The following is a 16,924-nucleotide window of genomic DNA, read 5'->3' on the forward strand; positions in this document are numbered from 1 at the left end:
TGCCTTCTTGCAATGAATAACCCCTCGAATCTGCCCTGATGGTGGCAGAAAACGTGATTTTCAAGGGACAGTTCTCATCTAATGACCAGAATGTGGCAGGAAGACAGAACCTATTTTATGGTTTTACGTTCTCTTTTCAGAGCGTGTCTCATAAGCACAGAAAATTAAGCTGACTTAAAGTAGAGGCATTTATCGTTTATTAGAATTTTAACTAAATAGCTATTGCAATCTCTCCTAAAGAGCTATTTGTACCTCAGGATATCTGTTGTGCACATTGACTGTGTCTCAGCTCAGTGATGGTACTTATATGCATTCAGGTTTGAAGCAATGCCTGATGAAAAAAATAAAGCTAACCTCTGGTTTCTTTCAAATCGACTAAGCAACTAAGAAATGGTTGCTAACTCAAAAAAAATCTATCTATCAAACAAGTGAAGATCGGGAGAGGAACAAATGCTAGTCCTTGGCAGCGAGGTATGTGTTAACCTGTTGTGTCATCACCTATGTCATCAAAATTATGAAGCAAGTCCATCTGTGCTCATAAAGAACAATCCATTTGTCCAGCTGCCCTGCAAATAATAGTGTAGTTCATAATGTCATCCATTTTAACTTCCAGTTTTTTTAAAGATGGCCAGTCTGTGGCAGTTACACAATATTTCTAGTAAAAATATCTGAAAACCCATTTGCCATCATGGAACTTCATGAATGCCTTTCCAGCAGGGATTTTAGAGCTTGAAAAGCCTCAGCACAGCTTGGCCTCCAGAAAGTGCCTTGAGGATGGATCCAAACACATGTGGTCAGGACCTTCCTGTCCACCTTTGCCTTTAAAACAAGGGAAGCAGTTCTCCACAATACTCAACAGCTGCTTTAGACTGATCTATATGGTTGCTTGCAGGCCATACCTATGGCTCTTGCCCTACTCTGGCACATTTTTCTGCCTCTGTGTGAGAAGAAAGAGGTGTTCCGTTCCTACTTAATCACAGCTACAACCATGATAAGTTGGCATCTCCCTTTGATATCTGTATCATCTATATCATCTATATCTATACATATCTATCTATCTATATCTATATCTAATCTATAATCTATAATCATCTCTCTATATCATCTACCTATATGTCACATGAGCTTTAATGAGTGCTGCAGTATTCCACTGTGGGCCAAGATTTCCATTCCCTAAGACCTTATGCAATGATGAGATCAGCCATTGACTGTGATTTGTCTGCTTTCCAGAGGCTACTGGTCAAAGCTCCTATGCTTTTCGCAACTCCAATAAAAATAAAATTAGTTAATTCATTTTTCACTTATGGCTGTAAAAAGAAATAAACAAAATAAAGTTTACTGTTTTCTTTCTCCTTTCCCTCTCCTCCCTCCCAGCTAGTACAGCTAAGTACAAACAGCTTGGATCTCAGATGTGATATCAGGCTACTCAATCTTTTATAATATGGTTGAGTTTCTTTCCTAACTTCTTGGGGCCATGTGGTAACAGCTAATTTTGTATGCTTTTCTAATTAAAGAAAAGCACATTAAGAGAGTGCAGTGTCACAGAAAATTAACCTAGCTTCTGCTAATGCTAACAGGAATAATTTCAGTGTGTACCAAGAAAAGACCCTACCTCCACAAATATACGTTGCCATTATCATGATTGGAGAACAAGTTTTATGAGGAACAGCTGAGGGAACTGGAGTTGTTTAGTCTGGAGAAGAAGAGGCTCAGGGGGGACCTTATCGCTCTCTACAATCACCTGAAAGGAGGCTGTAGTGAGGTGTTCCCAAGTAACAAGTGATAGAACAAGAGGTAACAGCCTCAAGTTGCACTAGGGGAGGTTTAGGTTAGGTATTAGGAAAAATTTCTTCACTAAGAGGGTGAACAGGCATTGGAACAGGCTGTCCAGAAAAGTGGTGGAATCACCATCCTTGAAAATGTTAAAAAAATGTGTAAATGAGGGCCTTAGTGACAGGTTTGGTGGTTGACTTAGTAATCCTGGAGTAGAGGTTGGACTTGATCTTAAAGGTCTTTTCCAACCTAGTTGGTTCTATGATTCTATATGACAGTAAAATCAGAAATATTCCTCATAGTTCCTAGTGGGAGACCAAGTGGCAGTTTTTCACCCATGTGTCTGAGGCCAGATTTGGACACCACCTGTGACATGTTTAAAAAATGTGAACAGTGTGTATAGCAGACACTTCTTTAATAAAAGCATGTTTGAATAATCGGTTATTAATAATTATTTATAGTCAAAATGTGACACTAACTCACCCTGCACCAAAGCAACGTCTATGCTATAGATACATGGGCTTCCTGCAATTTGCAGATCTGTTAAAACAATAAATCTGAGCAATAACCTTTTGAGCCAGCAAGGTTACTGTTAAAGTGTCTTAACATGTGAGTAGGAAAATTTGCCCCTTATTCAGTGAGAAACACTCCCTTAGGGTGTTTTCTCATTAGGATGTTTGCTCATTCAGGTTTGGGTAATCTGAGCACCATTAACACCTCTTTCTCATTCAGAACATGCATTTTGATGAGCACTTTTTTTCTGTTGCAGGAGATAATGATGATCCTAACACCACCGTTTAAAGACCAAGGGTTTAAGGAATTGCTGTGCAGACCTATAGGTAAGTTGTGCAGGAAAAGACACTCCATGGATCCATCCAGCAGAGCTGCAAAAAGCTTTTCAATTCGATTTAGCGAATGACACCCATCAAAGGATCAATGCATAAATGCACCTCGGTTGTTTCATTCTTAATTTTGAATGAAGGCTTTTCTACATTTCTGAGAAGGGAGCTTCATACATTTGAGACATATTTTTTAAAGAGCTTATTCCCATGAAGTCCCTCCTGCTTCATGTTAAAGGATCTACAGGGAACAGAAAAAAGTATTGAAATGATGATAGTGAGAGGTGAAGAGGTCTGGAGCACCACAAAGGCAGTAGCACGTCTAGAAACATGCAGTTTAGGGGCTTTGTGATGCAGGTTTTGCTGGGCTGTCACTGTTACTCACAGCCACTCCGCCACCAGAACAGATTGCCAGAGAAATGTACTTTTAAGTGTATGTTCTTGTCATAAATGGGAATTGCTCTGTTGACGGAGGGGATAAAGAAAAGAAGGGAAAAGAAAAAGAGAAAAAGAAAACGAAGAAGAAAAAAGAGACAATGAAAAGAAAAAAAGAAAGGATGAAACACTTTCTGCTTTGCAGAGTATGGCTTGAAAAATTCATGTCATAAATATATCACCCTGTGCAACATTCGTGTTACCTCTGACGTTACACACTATAAGATGTGACTATGAACAGCAGACATTTGCCCAGATTTAGGGTTGCTTCACCCTGTTCCTCAAAGGAATAAGGTCTGTCTGCTAGCTTGAACAGAAGTTGCACCTTGCACATTTATCCATATTTGACTAGACACACTCTACTTTCAACACTGCAATTCTTTAAAAAATGCGTCGGATACAATAAGACATCAACCTTTCACACATCTCAATATCATGTAATGAAAACAGCAACATGTTTTGGCATACTTTATAACTTAATTTCTGTTGGGTATACTGGTTAATCTATGCGTAACAGTATCAATTTACGGAACAGCAGACTAACTATGTTAACGAACCTGAAACAGTATATCAGTGAATATAGTTAGTTTTGCAAATTGTACATTAAAAAGCTACTATTTTGTCTTTTCAAAACAAAATGTTTTTTAAAATGTTGCCAAAACATTTTATTCAGGCTTGGAGGTATTTCTCACTTAGAAACACCTGGAAAGCAAAAGAGATCAGGTATGAAGAATTTTACACAGTTGATCTTTTTGTGGATATAAAGGTAGATATAGATGATACAGATACGTACAGATTTATGAAATATGAAATATAATTCTCTTATTTACAGTTGTGATGATCTGCAGTATGTTACGGACACTCTAGGCAAACAATAATCTGCAAGAAGTGCTAAACTGTGAACTGCTTGATTTTGTATTTTGATCTCCAGTTAACACTTGTAATGGTGGAGAATCTATTTACTGACTGCACTGCCACATACGGTGGCCAGCATTTTGAACTAACAAAGTTTTCCCTACAAAACTTATATCCTTGCTAATACAATTGAAATTTTAAAGAAAAAGGTCCAGTCTTCGGTGATGACATTTAAAAGTCATTATACAGCAAATCTGGAAATCAATTTTAATGCTTGCAATATACATTGGGAAACTAACTAGATAACATAAACACCTAGTGATATTTTATACCTTGCTGACAACCACAGCATTTCTATAGCCAGGCCGAGCAATCTTCTCTGACCATCATTCTTCAGAAAGGTAGAGAAATCTTTTCTGAAGTAGGCTGCCCTGACTTTTCAAAAGTAAAATGTTAAACATGCAAAAAAAGTAAAATGTTGAAAAACCCTAAAATCAGCACACTGATTCAAATGAGGTTTTCAATGAGGTCAATCATCTTTTAATATGAATGTAAATGCAAGTATTCACAAAAATGAGATAACTCTTTCAATCCATAGTCATATGTATGTTAGCATAAAAAGCACCTCACAAAATAATGTCATATTTAAGTACATATTTAAAACAGCCACAGTATTAGAATTTATATTCTTTACTGACTGAAGTTTCTGGCTCCATTAACCTCCCTGCTTCTCTCAATCTGTTGCAGGTTGAGGCTTCACAATATTGCAGAAGATAGAGGAGATACCAAAGACAGACTTTCTAGATGCAATTAGCAACTTCTACCCTCAAAGTGGAAAACATTAAAATAATGTTAGGCTTTGAAATCAAAGAGCATTTTCTGTCCTGTATGTTGATGGACAAAGCATTCAGTAGAAGTAATGAGTCAGATACCTATACACAGTTGATACAGTGTTTCTTTTCTTTCTCTAAGTCTTGTTGTACCACGAAACTTTCACACACAGATCTGGAGGAGTCTGGCTACATGAACAAAGTAATTTGGGTTAACAGTGTCATGTAGATGTAATGTTATATTACTCCAGAACAAAATGAGAACTTAGTAAATTTATTTTTTTCCTTAAGCCTCTATGAAAATGTTAGAAGTCTTTGAAAGTATAAGACTATAAACAGGTTGCTTTAGCATATTATGACCATAATTTAGCTCTAGAGGACTTATCATATTACTAAAATAAAAAGATAAGTGTAGGTAGCTGTGAATTTTTGATGCTTCAGAGAAATATTACAAACAGACTTTTCTAAGAATGGCATTGCTGGCTATTATAGCTCACAACAGTTTGCAAGCATGTATTTTATTTGTGAGAAAATGAAAATTCACTGTTTTGATATGACATATATCACGAGCATGAACCAGTATTAAATTTGCACATCTCAACCAGTTGTTATAAGCAAGCCTAAACTTATTCACTGTACAACAATCCTTGTAGGTTTGATCAGCTCTGCATTCTACACGACATGAACATACAAGTAATTGAAAACACAAACTATGATAACTTACTGACAGGTATAAAATACTTTGACCAAAACAAAACCAACCCAAACTGCTGAAACTATGTATAATAAAAAAGTCAAATGTAGTTAATTGAAACTCTTTATATTGGTACTAAATGAGAATCCAAAAATTAATATTCATAGACTTAAAAAGAAACAGCTCTCCATATGCTTTCCATGTTTGATTATATCAACTGGTTATCTCCAATATTTTTAAACTTTGTCCTTTTTTTGCCTGCTCCCCATCCTCCGCTGAACTGCACTGGATGGTCTCGAAATGATATCCGTTCTTTATGAGATGGACCCAAACATGATTTTTCTGGAGTAGGTATATTCTTTTCTAGACAATAAATAGAACACATGAAATTAAAAATCAAACAGAACTCCCTAAATTTCACTGCATCATATTCTTTTTAAGATAGTAATACACATTAATATGTCTAATTTGATAGCACACAACTTTCATAATTATGTATTGCTCACTGTTTTAAAAGTAATAAAAGTATTTTCACAAGATAGTACTTTTTTAAGAACAATCTCTTTATCAAAATAGGCAGTAAAATTACTACACAAAATATTTTTGAAAGCACCACTGTCCATTTTGAGCATATTTTAAACACATACACAGATGCTCAGTGCCTTTGACATAGAAACTAGTAATGTCATCCATCCTTCAAGTGAATGGAGAATTAGTTCATACCATACATCTAATTAACAAGTTCTTCCTTATTAGAACAAATATAAGAGGATATTTCTTTTTTTCTTTTTTTTTTTTTTCAAAACCCAGGAATACTTAAATTTGATGCTGAGTGGTGCCACAGCAAATATAAACAAACATAAAATAAAGTGAAATAATCACTTTCATAGTCATGCATACAGATGCTTGAGTAATTTAGTTTCTACAAAATACGTAATTATTTAAATAAAATAACCAGTATACCTAACAAAAGATATGATTCTTATTCTATAAAAAACATCACTTTACAGATGGAAAAACCTTTCTAAGACATCTGTAAGGAAGAAAGCATCTGTGGAAGACAAACTGTGCAAGAGAATGATACGATGTCCACAGTAGAACAGGCTTTTTTACATAAACATATATAAAATTAGCACACTTAGCTTATCAAATAAAAATTTTACAAACATTTTTGCCACCTATTAAGGCAAAAGCTTACTAATTGCATATTTTCAGCATTTTTGATATTTCAACTTTTTAGTACTGTTCAATAGCAAAAAATAAAATTTTCACAATAAATAGTCCCCAAAATTAAAAGCTTAAATCATATGGCTGAACATAATTCTATTTGTTAATATAAAAAACATAGCTATACATCTCAAACAGGAAGAACATCTCTGTTTTCTCATGAATGCTTTTCTGTAGTCTGCTAGATCTAAATGTCAGGAGCTTTTCCCAGCCTACACTTCCCTTTTCCATGTACTCCTTTAATTTAAAAGATGTTTTATGAAGTTGAAAACATTGGTAAACAACAAAAAGAATAAAAAATAAATAAATAAAAGGGAAATAGGTATTGTACGTTCAGACTGGAAAGGAAGTATGGGGATAATTTATGATTGAGACTGACTTTCCCACGTACTCATCTTCAAGACTGCATCAATGATAAAGACAACATAACAGTTATTTATTTCTATATTTCAACAAAACAAATATTTGTTATTATGTTCTTTTAAAACCAGAATAAATAACAAATGACAGAACAAAAAACATCAGTAACAGTAAATTTGAAAATTAGTTTAGAAGTGATAGAGTTAATGTAGCAAAACAGGAAGTCAATCTCATCCTAATTGCTTAATCTGGATTCTTTCTGGACTAATAACCTCACTTGTTTATGAACTTCTCTGTACTGCTAGATATTATTCTCACAATGGACTTTAGAAGTCTGCAGGTTTTCTGGCCTTTCACTTATATCACAGTATCACAGTATGCTAGAGATTGGAAGGGACTGAGAAGAGCCTTATAACTATACAGAACTCATTGGAAGGGATATTTTGTCTTCTCATTACTATGAAATGTATATTATTATTACAGAAAAATAAAATCCCCAAATACTTGCCATAATTTTTTGCAAGAAACTTGTGATAAGTCTCCATAAATTACTAATATAACCTTTTATTTTGGCAGAATAACAGCCACATCTGTCATAGCATGAATTCCACTTGTCTAAACTTCAGACTCAAAAGTTAATTGCAACTCATTTTTGCATTGTTTAGATGGCAACACAATCAAATATTTTGTGAGCAAAATGTAATAACTTATTAATTTTGAGTGAATATAAACTGCCTGAACAAAACAAGATTTTAGATGTCTGTGAGAATCTAAGCTCAGGATTTGTAGGCCCTCAGTAACAGAGCAGGACACCTTCCTCAGCCTGAAGATATTTTTGCAAAATGTCAGGTACTCTAAAGGCGTAGACTCTGCTCAATTGAATGCAAGTTAATAAATCAGAGGCTATCCGAAGTTCTGAAAGGCATAGGTCCCTTTTTCTTTATCTATCCTGAGGTGCTGGTTATATTTCCTAGGGTCTACTTTAAAATTTGATACACACTAGTGACCTAGAAAGACAGGATTAAAGCATAGACTACTCTGCATTCTTTCTTCCCATCCTTCATAAAGTTCTCGGCACTGTCAGCCAAATAAAATAATACCACTATAGGGAATGATCAACTATATCTACAAGACAAGTTTGTTGTAAATCATTGTAAATCACTCCCCTTGTATGTCCCATCTTCCCATCTTTGAAAAGAGCATAATTATACTTGCATTTCTGATAAAGCACCTTTTATATCTAGTAAACAGTACTAAGAGGTGGGTATTAATATCAACGTTGCTGTTCTGGTGACCGGTCTAACTGCAGCGAAGAAAAACAGAATTGGCATGGAGATCCAACTGCCTATTCCCTGAAGAAGAATTCTCAAAGATATGAGTTAGACCTGCATATAAGCATAGTGAGGTTTGCTTACTCCTATTCATATTAGACCTAATTCTCAGATATTATACTTAGACTGCTAGTGGCTTAACTGATAATTATGATTGAAAACAGAACAAAAAACAAAAAAAAAAGAAAATACAGGAATGGAATGCATTGCAAATATAGGACTTGCTTGATTTATCATATGTGTCCACAATTACTATGCTTATTTTTAATTCACATCTTTTGCAATTTCAGTATCTCTTGGTATGACTTCTTGGTATTATCTTCAGTATAACTCTTGGTATGAACATTCTTGCAGTGAAGTAAGTACAGCTTTGAACTTAAGTGTAAACTAAACATCTAGGTAGGGTCTTGCAAGAAGTAAAGATACCATATACAAATTAAAACTAAAACACAGTTACTTGGTGTCAATACCTGTATTTACAATAGACTTTCTGATTCTACATTATTATTCAGATTGGCAATTTTTTTTCCTTTAGAAATATTCAATAAAGGCAGCTCTATTAGCAAATGGTTAGAGTTTTCTCGAGATCAAGTAGATGACAGAAGACTAGAGAGTCTGGTAAGGGATGACAATGCCATGCTGAATTAATTCAAAGAAACTAGAACACTTAGAAATGTTCCTTTAAAATACAGTCTTATTTTTCATAAAAAAACCCCAAAACAAAAACAAAAATTAAAAAAAACAACTGAAACCAACCAACCAACCAAAAAAACCCAACCAAAACCAAAAAACAAAAAACCCCAAACCAAACCAAAACAAAAATGCTTATTATATTTATTTATATTTGTTACTCATGTATATTATGCTTTACTTCTCCTTGGACATAAGTATGTTTATGCCTGCTCAGGGGAAGTTATGCAATTTTATTGTTTTATGAGATTTTTTTTTATTTTAAGAACAAGGGAGAAAGTAAAAAAAGTGGAGTGGATATTTAGTTCAATGTACAGAAATAAATAAAGCAAAGATTCACCAAAAAGTAATTATTGCACTTTGCTTTTTTTTTTAAATATTCTACTGAGCATATACTTGAAGTGCTTCAAGATCAATATTAAGGTATTATTAAAATGTAAAATATCTGCATCTGTTCCTTTAACTGTTCTTTGGGGTGCACTTTATTTTAAAGTCTTCCTTTGCACCTCTATATTTTTTTTAAGAGAGATCTTATATTTTTATCTTACTGCATTAGTAATGATGTAAACAGTTTTTCCAGCAAGCTTGGATTTGCAATACCTTCATTTCCCCCTAAACTGCAATGTGCCTTGCAAATGAACAGTTCATGTATTAGCATATATGAGTGAATAAAAATAACTGTTATCAGAACTTGTTAACTGGAAAAATAAAAGGTGATATCTACAGTCATATTTTGCCATCAGTGTAAAGATATTTGAAAGGCATATATGTCATTAATATGTACATATACACACATAGATTGGCATGTGTGTATTTGTGATTTATGAGTAATTTTAAGCACGATCATGATATTTTCTTTTCATGTTATGTTCCATGAGTATATTTGAAGTGGGACTTACCCAAAGGCAACAACAGAAAGATTCACGTTGTTTCAAGATATCTTTACTAAGTATAAATTAGACCTATTAAAATGAACGATTTTTTACTTTATAAAGTACTGATATTTTTTACAACAATAATAGGAATAATAGCAATAATACTAACAGTAACAGTAGTAGTGTTAATAAAGTAAGTCTCCCTGTCTGTGGCAGGGGGGTTGGAACTAGATGACCTTAAGGTCATTTCCAATCCTAACTGTTCTATGATTCTATGGTTCTATGATTCTACAATACAAATAACTTTTACCATTACTGGTACTGGAATTAAATAGAACCTGGTGAGTGTATTAAGTACAATTTTACATGATATACAGTTATTCTAATACCCCCTCATATGGAAACGAAATCTTAGCCAAGAAAAGCAATTTAACTTCTCCTATCCCAAATCAGGCTTGGAATACGGGCTGTAACAGTTATTGACTGTACTTTCATTTAATTGTAGCATTGCATATGTGAAGCTCCAGTATAGTTTGAGAGATTTTCAGGTGCTTGTATATATATCAAATAACCATTTCTTTTGAGTATGTGTTGAAAGCTTGTCTTGGGTTAAGCTCACATGCTTCTATTTCCAAGCAGTCACTTTTCTGTTGTTTAAGCTGTTTTCTGCTATTGATTTGTTCTGGTCTTTTTTGGTTAAGGCCTGGGTCTTTTAACAAATGTCAAGGTTTACATATCCTCTGTTTTGATAAGTAATGCAATATGTAAAATGCTTTGAATGAAATTCTTGGTGTCCAAGAAGAAAAGCTTTATTAAACAGGCTATGATAGACATTTTATGATGTATAGTAGACGTCATAGGGCATTTATTGATCCACCTAACATTGTGTGTCTGGAGATATAATTTATTTCAAAGTCTTTACCATATTGTATTACTTAAGTGCAAATACAGCATAAGAAGGCATGGAGAAAAAACTTCAACATTTTAATGAAAGTGACCAGAACAAATCCATAGCAGCAAAGTGTTTACATCAATTTAAGCTCTGAAAAGAAGCTAGGTTCAGCAGGTCTGTGAAAAAGGTAAATGCTACAATTTCAGAAAAGTTATTTTTTAATGATGTTACTTTTGGGTATACTGAATGTGGATCAAACATGTTTTTTTAGTTGCATTATTTACATCAAACCAAAAATGTTTTGCAATTTTACATTAAATTTTTGTATTTCATACACTTATATTTGTACAACCTTGAGAAGGAGCATCATATACGAAATCCCATGCAATATGTAAAGATATATCTCCATATGGAGATTTGAAGATAAAACATACTTATGACTTTCTTTTTTTTTTTGTAAGCAAATGATTAGTTTTCTCTGTAAATCTCCTTGACTTTAAGTTGGTAGGACTAGAGACTAATCTTAAAATTTTATAGAAACAATGAACTTAAATATCTTTAGTCACTGAACACTGATGCTGTTGATCTTGCTGACAATTAAATACTTGACTTAAATGTGACTGAGTTACATGAAGGAATTCAGATAGACAAACATTTACAAGCATTTGCAAGAATAAGTTATAAAATTTATTAATTGCCATTCTGAACACTTAAAATAATAAACATAATGCTCAAATAAGTTCCTGTGAATTATAACATTTTCCTAACTATGAACAGGATTTTAAGCACTGTTGGTTATTAAAGCCAAATATTTATTTTTTTTTCAGCTCCTTATCCATTTCCCAAATTTTGACCATTTAGGATGAAATTTTACACACTGAGTATCTGCCTCTGGCTGAAGTTTTCTGAAAGGTCGGTCACTTCTAAGAAAATATGTGAAACATTTATGTTCCCCTTTTCACAGAAGACTTTAAGTCTGCCAAGTAATAGAGACTTGCTGTTAGGATCTGTCCAAATTTGGATAAAGTATATACAAACTGAAGTTTCTACATGATCAGAGGACAAGGTCTTGATTTTTTTGGGCTTTATTCCCTAAAATATCAGTCAGCATGGAAACATGCTTTACCATGATGTTACACAGAGCTAAGCAAGACTATAGCTAAAAATAATGTTGAAGATCATGCTAGGTCAGGGAACTTAAGAGTCTGACTGTTTTATGCTTTCTGTGGCAGATGTAGCCTAGCTATGGAAAGGATAAGAGCTAAAGATCCCATAGGACAGAGACTGAGAGAAGAGGTAGGGAGCTGGAATTAAACCTGAAAGAAAAATGAGACTGACTTGGAGTTAAGAGAGAAACTAAGGAGAAACTAAGTGAGAGTTAGTTTCTCTAACTCAGTTTCTTAGTTAGAGAAACTATGGCTAACTTAGTACACAGTACCCTGGCATAGATGGCACAAGAGACTAGAATGACTTGACATACAGACTGACACTGGGAGCAGAGAGAAAATATGGGAAAGAAGAAAGTTGTGAATTGGCAAATGGGGACCAAATAAGAATGAAAGACATGGATTAAGTGTCACTAGATGGGCCCTAACTCTCAGAAATTTCATAATTTAAAAAAGTGAAAATATAGGTGATGATAAGAAATGATACACAGAATAAGTACATTAAGAGTCTGGGCTCAAGATCTGTCTAAATAGTACACTAAACCAGGCCAAATTTGGAGGAAGGTTAAACTAGGAGATGATGAATCTGAGCAGTACTGTCAAGGAATATCTGGGTACAAGAAGGAATGGAGAGACTAAGAAAAAGGTAACCAGAGAAAGATCTGTGGAAAGAAACACAAGACTTGGTGACTGTGTGAAGGAAGCCTAAGGATGGGAGAGGATGATGATGCTGGAGTAAGAAGTTTGAGGAGGAGAAACAAGAATTGTTCATAGTAAATGAAAGGACTATGGAACACAAGTGTGGAAAAGTCAGCAATGAAAAAGAGACAGATTAGAAGGGAAAAAAAAACAAGGAAAGATTTTTCTTGGGGGAGACACGTCTTTGCCACCCAACATTCATTACTGAGTCCTTCTGTGCACTGACTTGAAAAAAATTTTTGAAACTACCGAACAAATAACACACAGAAAGGAAATCCAAAATTGTTATTGTTTGCCCCTCTCGTACGAAAAATATCCTTCTGGTGTATCTAATGGTTCCAAGGTTCCAAGTGGTTAATGTCTCAGAATGGATTTTCTTTTTTAAAAACCTGGTTTCTCTTTAACAAAAACAACCAACCTGCCCTCAAGTATCCCCAAACCCTACTAAAAGACTGTCAGGCTGTAATATTAAGCACTTAAATTTTAGGAAATGCCTCTGTGTATTTGTTAAACATAGTTCTTGAATTATTTTCATAAATCAAACCAGATGAAATTACATGTATAATTTTTCTCCCTAGCCTGATAAATTTTATGAAAGCAACTTCAAAATGCTTTTTAAAGTGTGCATTTAGTGTATTTTAAAATATATAACCTAAAATTGAATTAAGCAGCATCTTGTAAATCACCATTCTGCAGTCTGTTCAAAAAGATTAGGTGTGTGCTGTTCGATATAAAATTAATACATAGAAAAATATATATGTATCTCCATAACAATTTCAAATGGTCAGAAAAGCAGTATCTTTCAGCTACGTTTAAAAAACAGAAAAAAGTTATGATCCTGCAGAATTTGTCAAATTTGCATGCATAAGTATTCTCATTATGCAAAATTATACACAACTACATTCCTGATCCAGATTTTCTTCTTTTTAATCACGTATGACTAGTTGAATTTTTAGAACACTTGGGTATGGAATCAGTAGAACTAACTCATGAGCCAGGCCTACACATGTTTCTTTACATTTAAAAAAAATATGTTATTAAGATGGTGTATTTCAAGAACAGGGAAATACTAAACCATTATACTTCTAAATAAAAAAAAAAATACCTACAAAACAGTAAAAAAATTGAAGTTTTTTTGCAGTGCATTAGATGTATGTATCATACTGACATCTGTGTTACCGGCTTTGATTAAGCCAGGATTTCACCTCAGATATTGACTTTCACAATTTTATGTTCATTTTTGAAAGAAACCTTCAAAGTTTCTTCAAGGACTACTGCACTTTTATAGTTACTCAACACAATATCTCTCCAGTTAAGGCAAAAAAAAAAGTAAGAATCAGTTAGTGAATTTAAGAAACTGAGACTGAGAGTTAGACCTACATTGCCACCAATTACCTTATTTTGTGATTTAACCATTCCACAATTTGACACATTCCTTGATTTTGTCACTGTACTGTAACTAGTTTGTTGTCTGCATGGCTGTACCTGTGCATATCCATCTGTAACATTACTCCTTTGTTGAAATGGTAGATTCCAAATAGTTTATCCAGTTCACAAATGAGGAGGAAGCCCCTTCCCTTTCCAAACTGTTAAACATAATGATGTTTTCATCAGCAGATATATAAACATTATACAAGGAATGTATATATCATGACTATTATTTCTTCAGATAGGAAAATTGATGTATATAGATTCCAAATGACATTCCTAGCATCAGCTAACAGGCTAGCAACAGAATAGGAAAAAGCCAAACCTCTTGAATCTGCAGTCAAATACTTTTCCTTGTGTGGATAAAATGCATCCTACCAGCATCATAAACAGAAAAATAATATCTAATAATATCTAATAATATCTAAGCCTGCAAATGAACAAGTTTCATTGTGCTATGTATTTTCATATATAGGACATCAATTAAAATTCAGCATACTGAAGAATGTTTAAAATGTAATGAAGATTACTGTACTGGTTTATTATTTTCTAATACATTGCCTTTTCTCATTGATTATTTAAAAGAAAGAATCAATGTCAGATGAAAAATTTGGATGTGACACAATATTAAAATTATGAACTTTATCTACCTGCACCATAAGTTTGCAGAATATAAGGAAGTTCTAATTTGGAAGTCATTAAAGAATTTCAAATTTATATAGAGTTGTACCACTGCTAAATTAACCCATCATTCTGCATGGCTTTTTGCCTAGGTACCATTTTAGTCTAACATGTCTAAGGGTTTCCAGATTGAGACTATTTTGCATTCTTTCAGACCCTAACATAGGTTTAATTACTTTCTAACTATTTTTCTCTGACCATGTAAATATATGATAGGCATGAATGTATGGTGGATCAACACCTTTTTTTCTGAGGCATATTTTGTATTATGGTAAGATATACAGAGGAATCCACGTGAAAAAAGTATTACATTGAAATGATGTTCAAAACAACATTCATGCTTTTTTACTAGGTATCAAGGCCTGGTAATTTTTTATTACTTCAGAACTGTAGAACCCTTTTGCATCCATCAAATGCCTTTCTTGAGCACAAAAATATTAATACTACAGACTCATTTCACTATCTTTTATTGGGCAAAATGCTTGTTCACTAACATTAATGTGGTCATATAACCAGATGTGGCTTCCAGAACAGACATCTTTATTCCTAAAATTGTGACAGCAGTTCTGATTTCTAAGGTAAATTGGGTTCAGCATTTTGCAGACAATAATAAGCAATTTGTATGGTAAATATCCATTATAAATTTACAGCATTTTTACACATTTCTAAAGAGAAAGCATAAATGTTATCATTATATTCTAGGAAGACTCTTAAGCAGGTAAATGCTGAGAAATTGAAAAGACAACTAAATGAGTATGTCCATATTTAATGCCATGTTTCTAAGATGTTTCTTACTCAGTTTCTATAACATTCTAATTCAGACTATGTATGAAAAAGAAAAAAAAAGGAAAGAGAAAAAAAGACCACCAGAAACCCCTCGGTAAAATATGAGTAAAGGCATGAAGAGAGAGCTTAAAAATGAGATGTTTACTGCATTTAGTGAGTTTACAAATCCTAAATGAAAGACAGCAGTTATGGAACTAGAATATATAGACAATACTAATGCTAACAAGAAAGGAGCAGGAAAGCAGGGATTTTTTAAAGAAGTGAAGCTGTACCATAAAAGTTACTGTGTTTAATTTTTTTTTTTTGTCCTGATTTTGAAGTCTTTCCACTCTAAGAAAGGCATTATTAAACTTCATTAATTTCATTTGACTGACTGACAGAATGGTAAAGTTTGAATTTATCTGAGAAATGAAATTGATAAATGTTTTGTAGTGGAGATAGTATTTATGGCCATTTTTTTAACTAGGGGTGATTAAGGAATGACAAGATTCAGGTCCAAGTTCTTCTAAATTTTTTCCTGGAAAGAAGTTTTTTATTCGTATCAGAGACTCCCTGAAAGACTAGAATTCAACGAAGAGAAGAATTAAGAATTTTGGGCAGTATTTTAAATAACTGTTAAAGGCATAGCTCCCATTGCATTCCATTTTCAAAATCTGGTGCTTCCGGAAATCCCTGTCAAAAGACAAGACTGTTCATAAGACAAGAAGTACAATGAAAATAAAGTATGATTTGCAGAGAAAAACCATAAAATTGTGACGACAGGTAGACAATGTAAATATGTAGGAGACTCATCCAAAGGTCGGTTGCTAGAATCAGATTAGGATGATAGAATGGAGGTTATGATCGTCATTGCCTGCTCACAAAGTAGACATAAGTATTGAAAAAAATCATCCTGTCTAGCTAGATTTAAAAAAATAAATTACTTTTAATACTTGCAAAATATTTCTATGCCCATCTTGCAACTTAGCGCTGACTACAGTAACAGTGTTCAAGCAAGTATTAAAGCAAAAAATGTAACCAGCAATTCACCCCAATATTTACAGAGTTAATGAAAATACCAATGAGTACCGATACTTGAATCTTGCATAATTCTAACTGTAAACCACTAATCATCTTATGTATGTGTATTACAGAGAAATTATACTTCAGGGAGGAAGAGCTTTTTTCTGTCTTTTTGCATAAAAGCAGGGTAAGTTTATGTGAAACTGAAAGGCAGAAAATATAATCAGGTAAAGATTATTCTAACACACCTACTTTTGCAATTTATCGACACTAGGAAACATAGAGATTAAGATTTTAGAATTGGTCAGACAAGAATGCATAAAAAAACCCCAAACCCACCCAAAAAAACCAACTCAAGAAA

The 16,924-nt window shown here is 33.5% G+C and overlaps 1 protein-coding gene across 1 annotated transcript in view; it reads right to left on the minus strand.

Annotated features, from left to right (window-relative positions):
• Positions 1-5,634: 5,634 nt before the first annotated feature.
• LRRIQ1 (leucine rich repeats and IQ motif containing 1) overlaps positions 5,635-16,924 on the minus strand; it is a gene marked incomplete at both ends in the record, with an annotated part of 116,888 nt that continues 105,598 nt past the window's right edge. The window contains one exon of the mRNA XM_080610104.1: positions 5,635-5,789. Within this exon, the coding sequence (XP_080466230.1) occupies positions 5,635-5,789 (155 nt within the window). The remainder of the gene's footprint in view (positions 5,790-16,924) is intronic.

The sequence above is a fragment of the Psittacula echo genome (genome assembly GCF_963264785.1).
Source record: "Psittacula echo genome assembly, chromosome: 1".
Taxonomy (NCBI): domain Eukaryota; kingdom Metazoa; phylum Chordata; class Aves; order Psittaciformes; family Psittacidae; genus Psittacula; species Psittacula echo.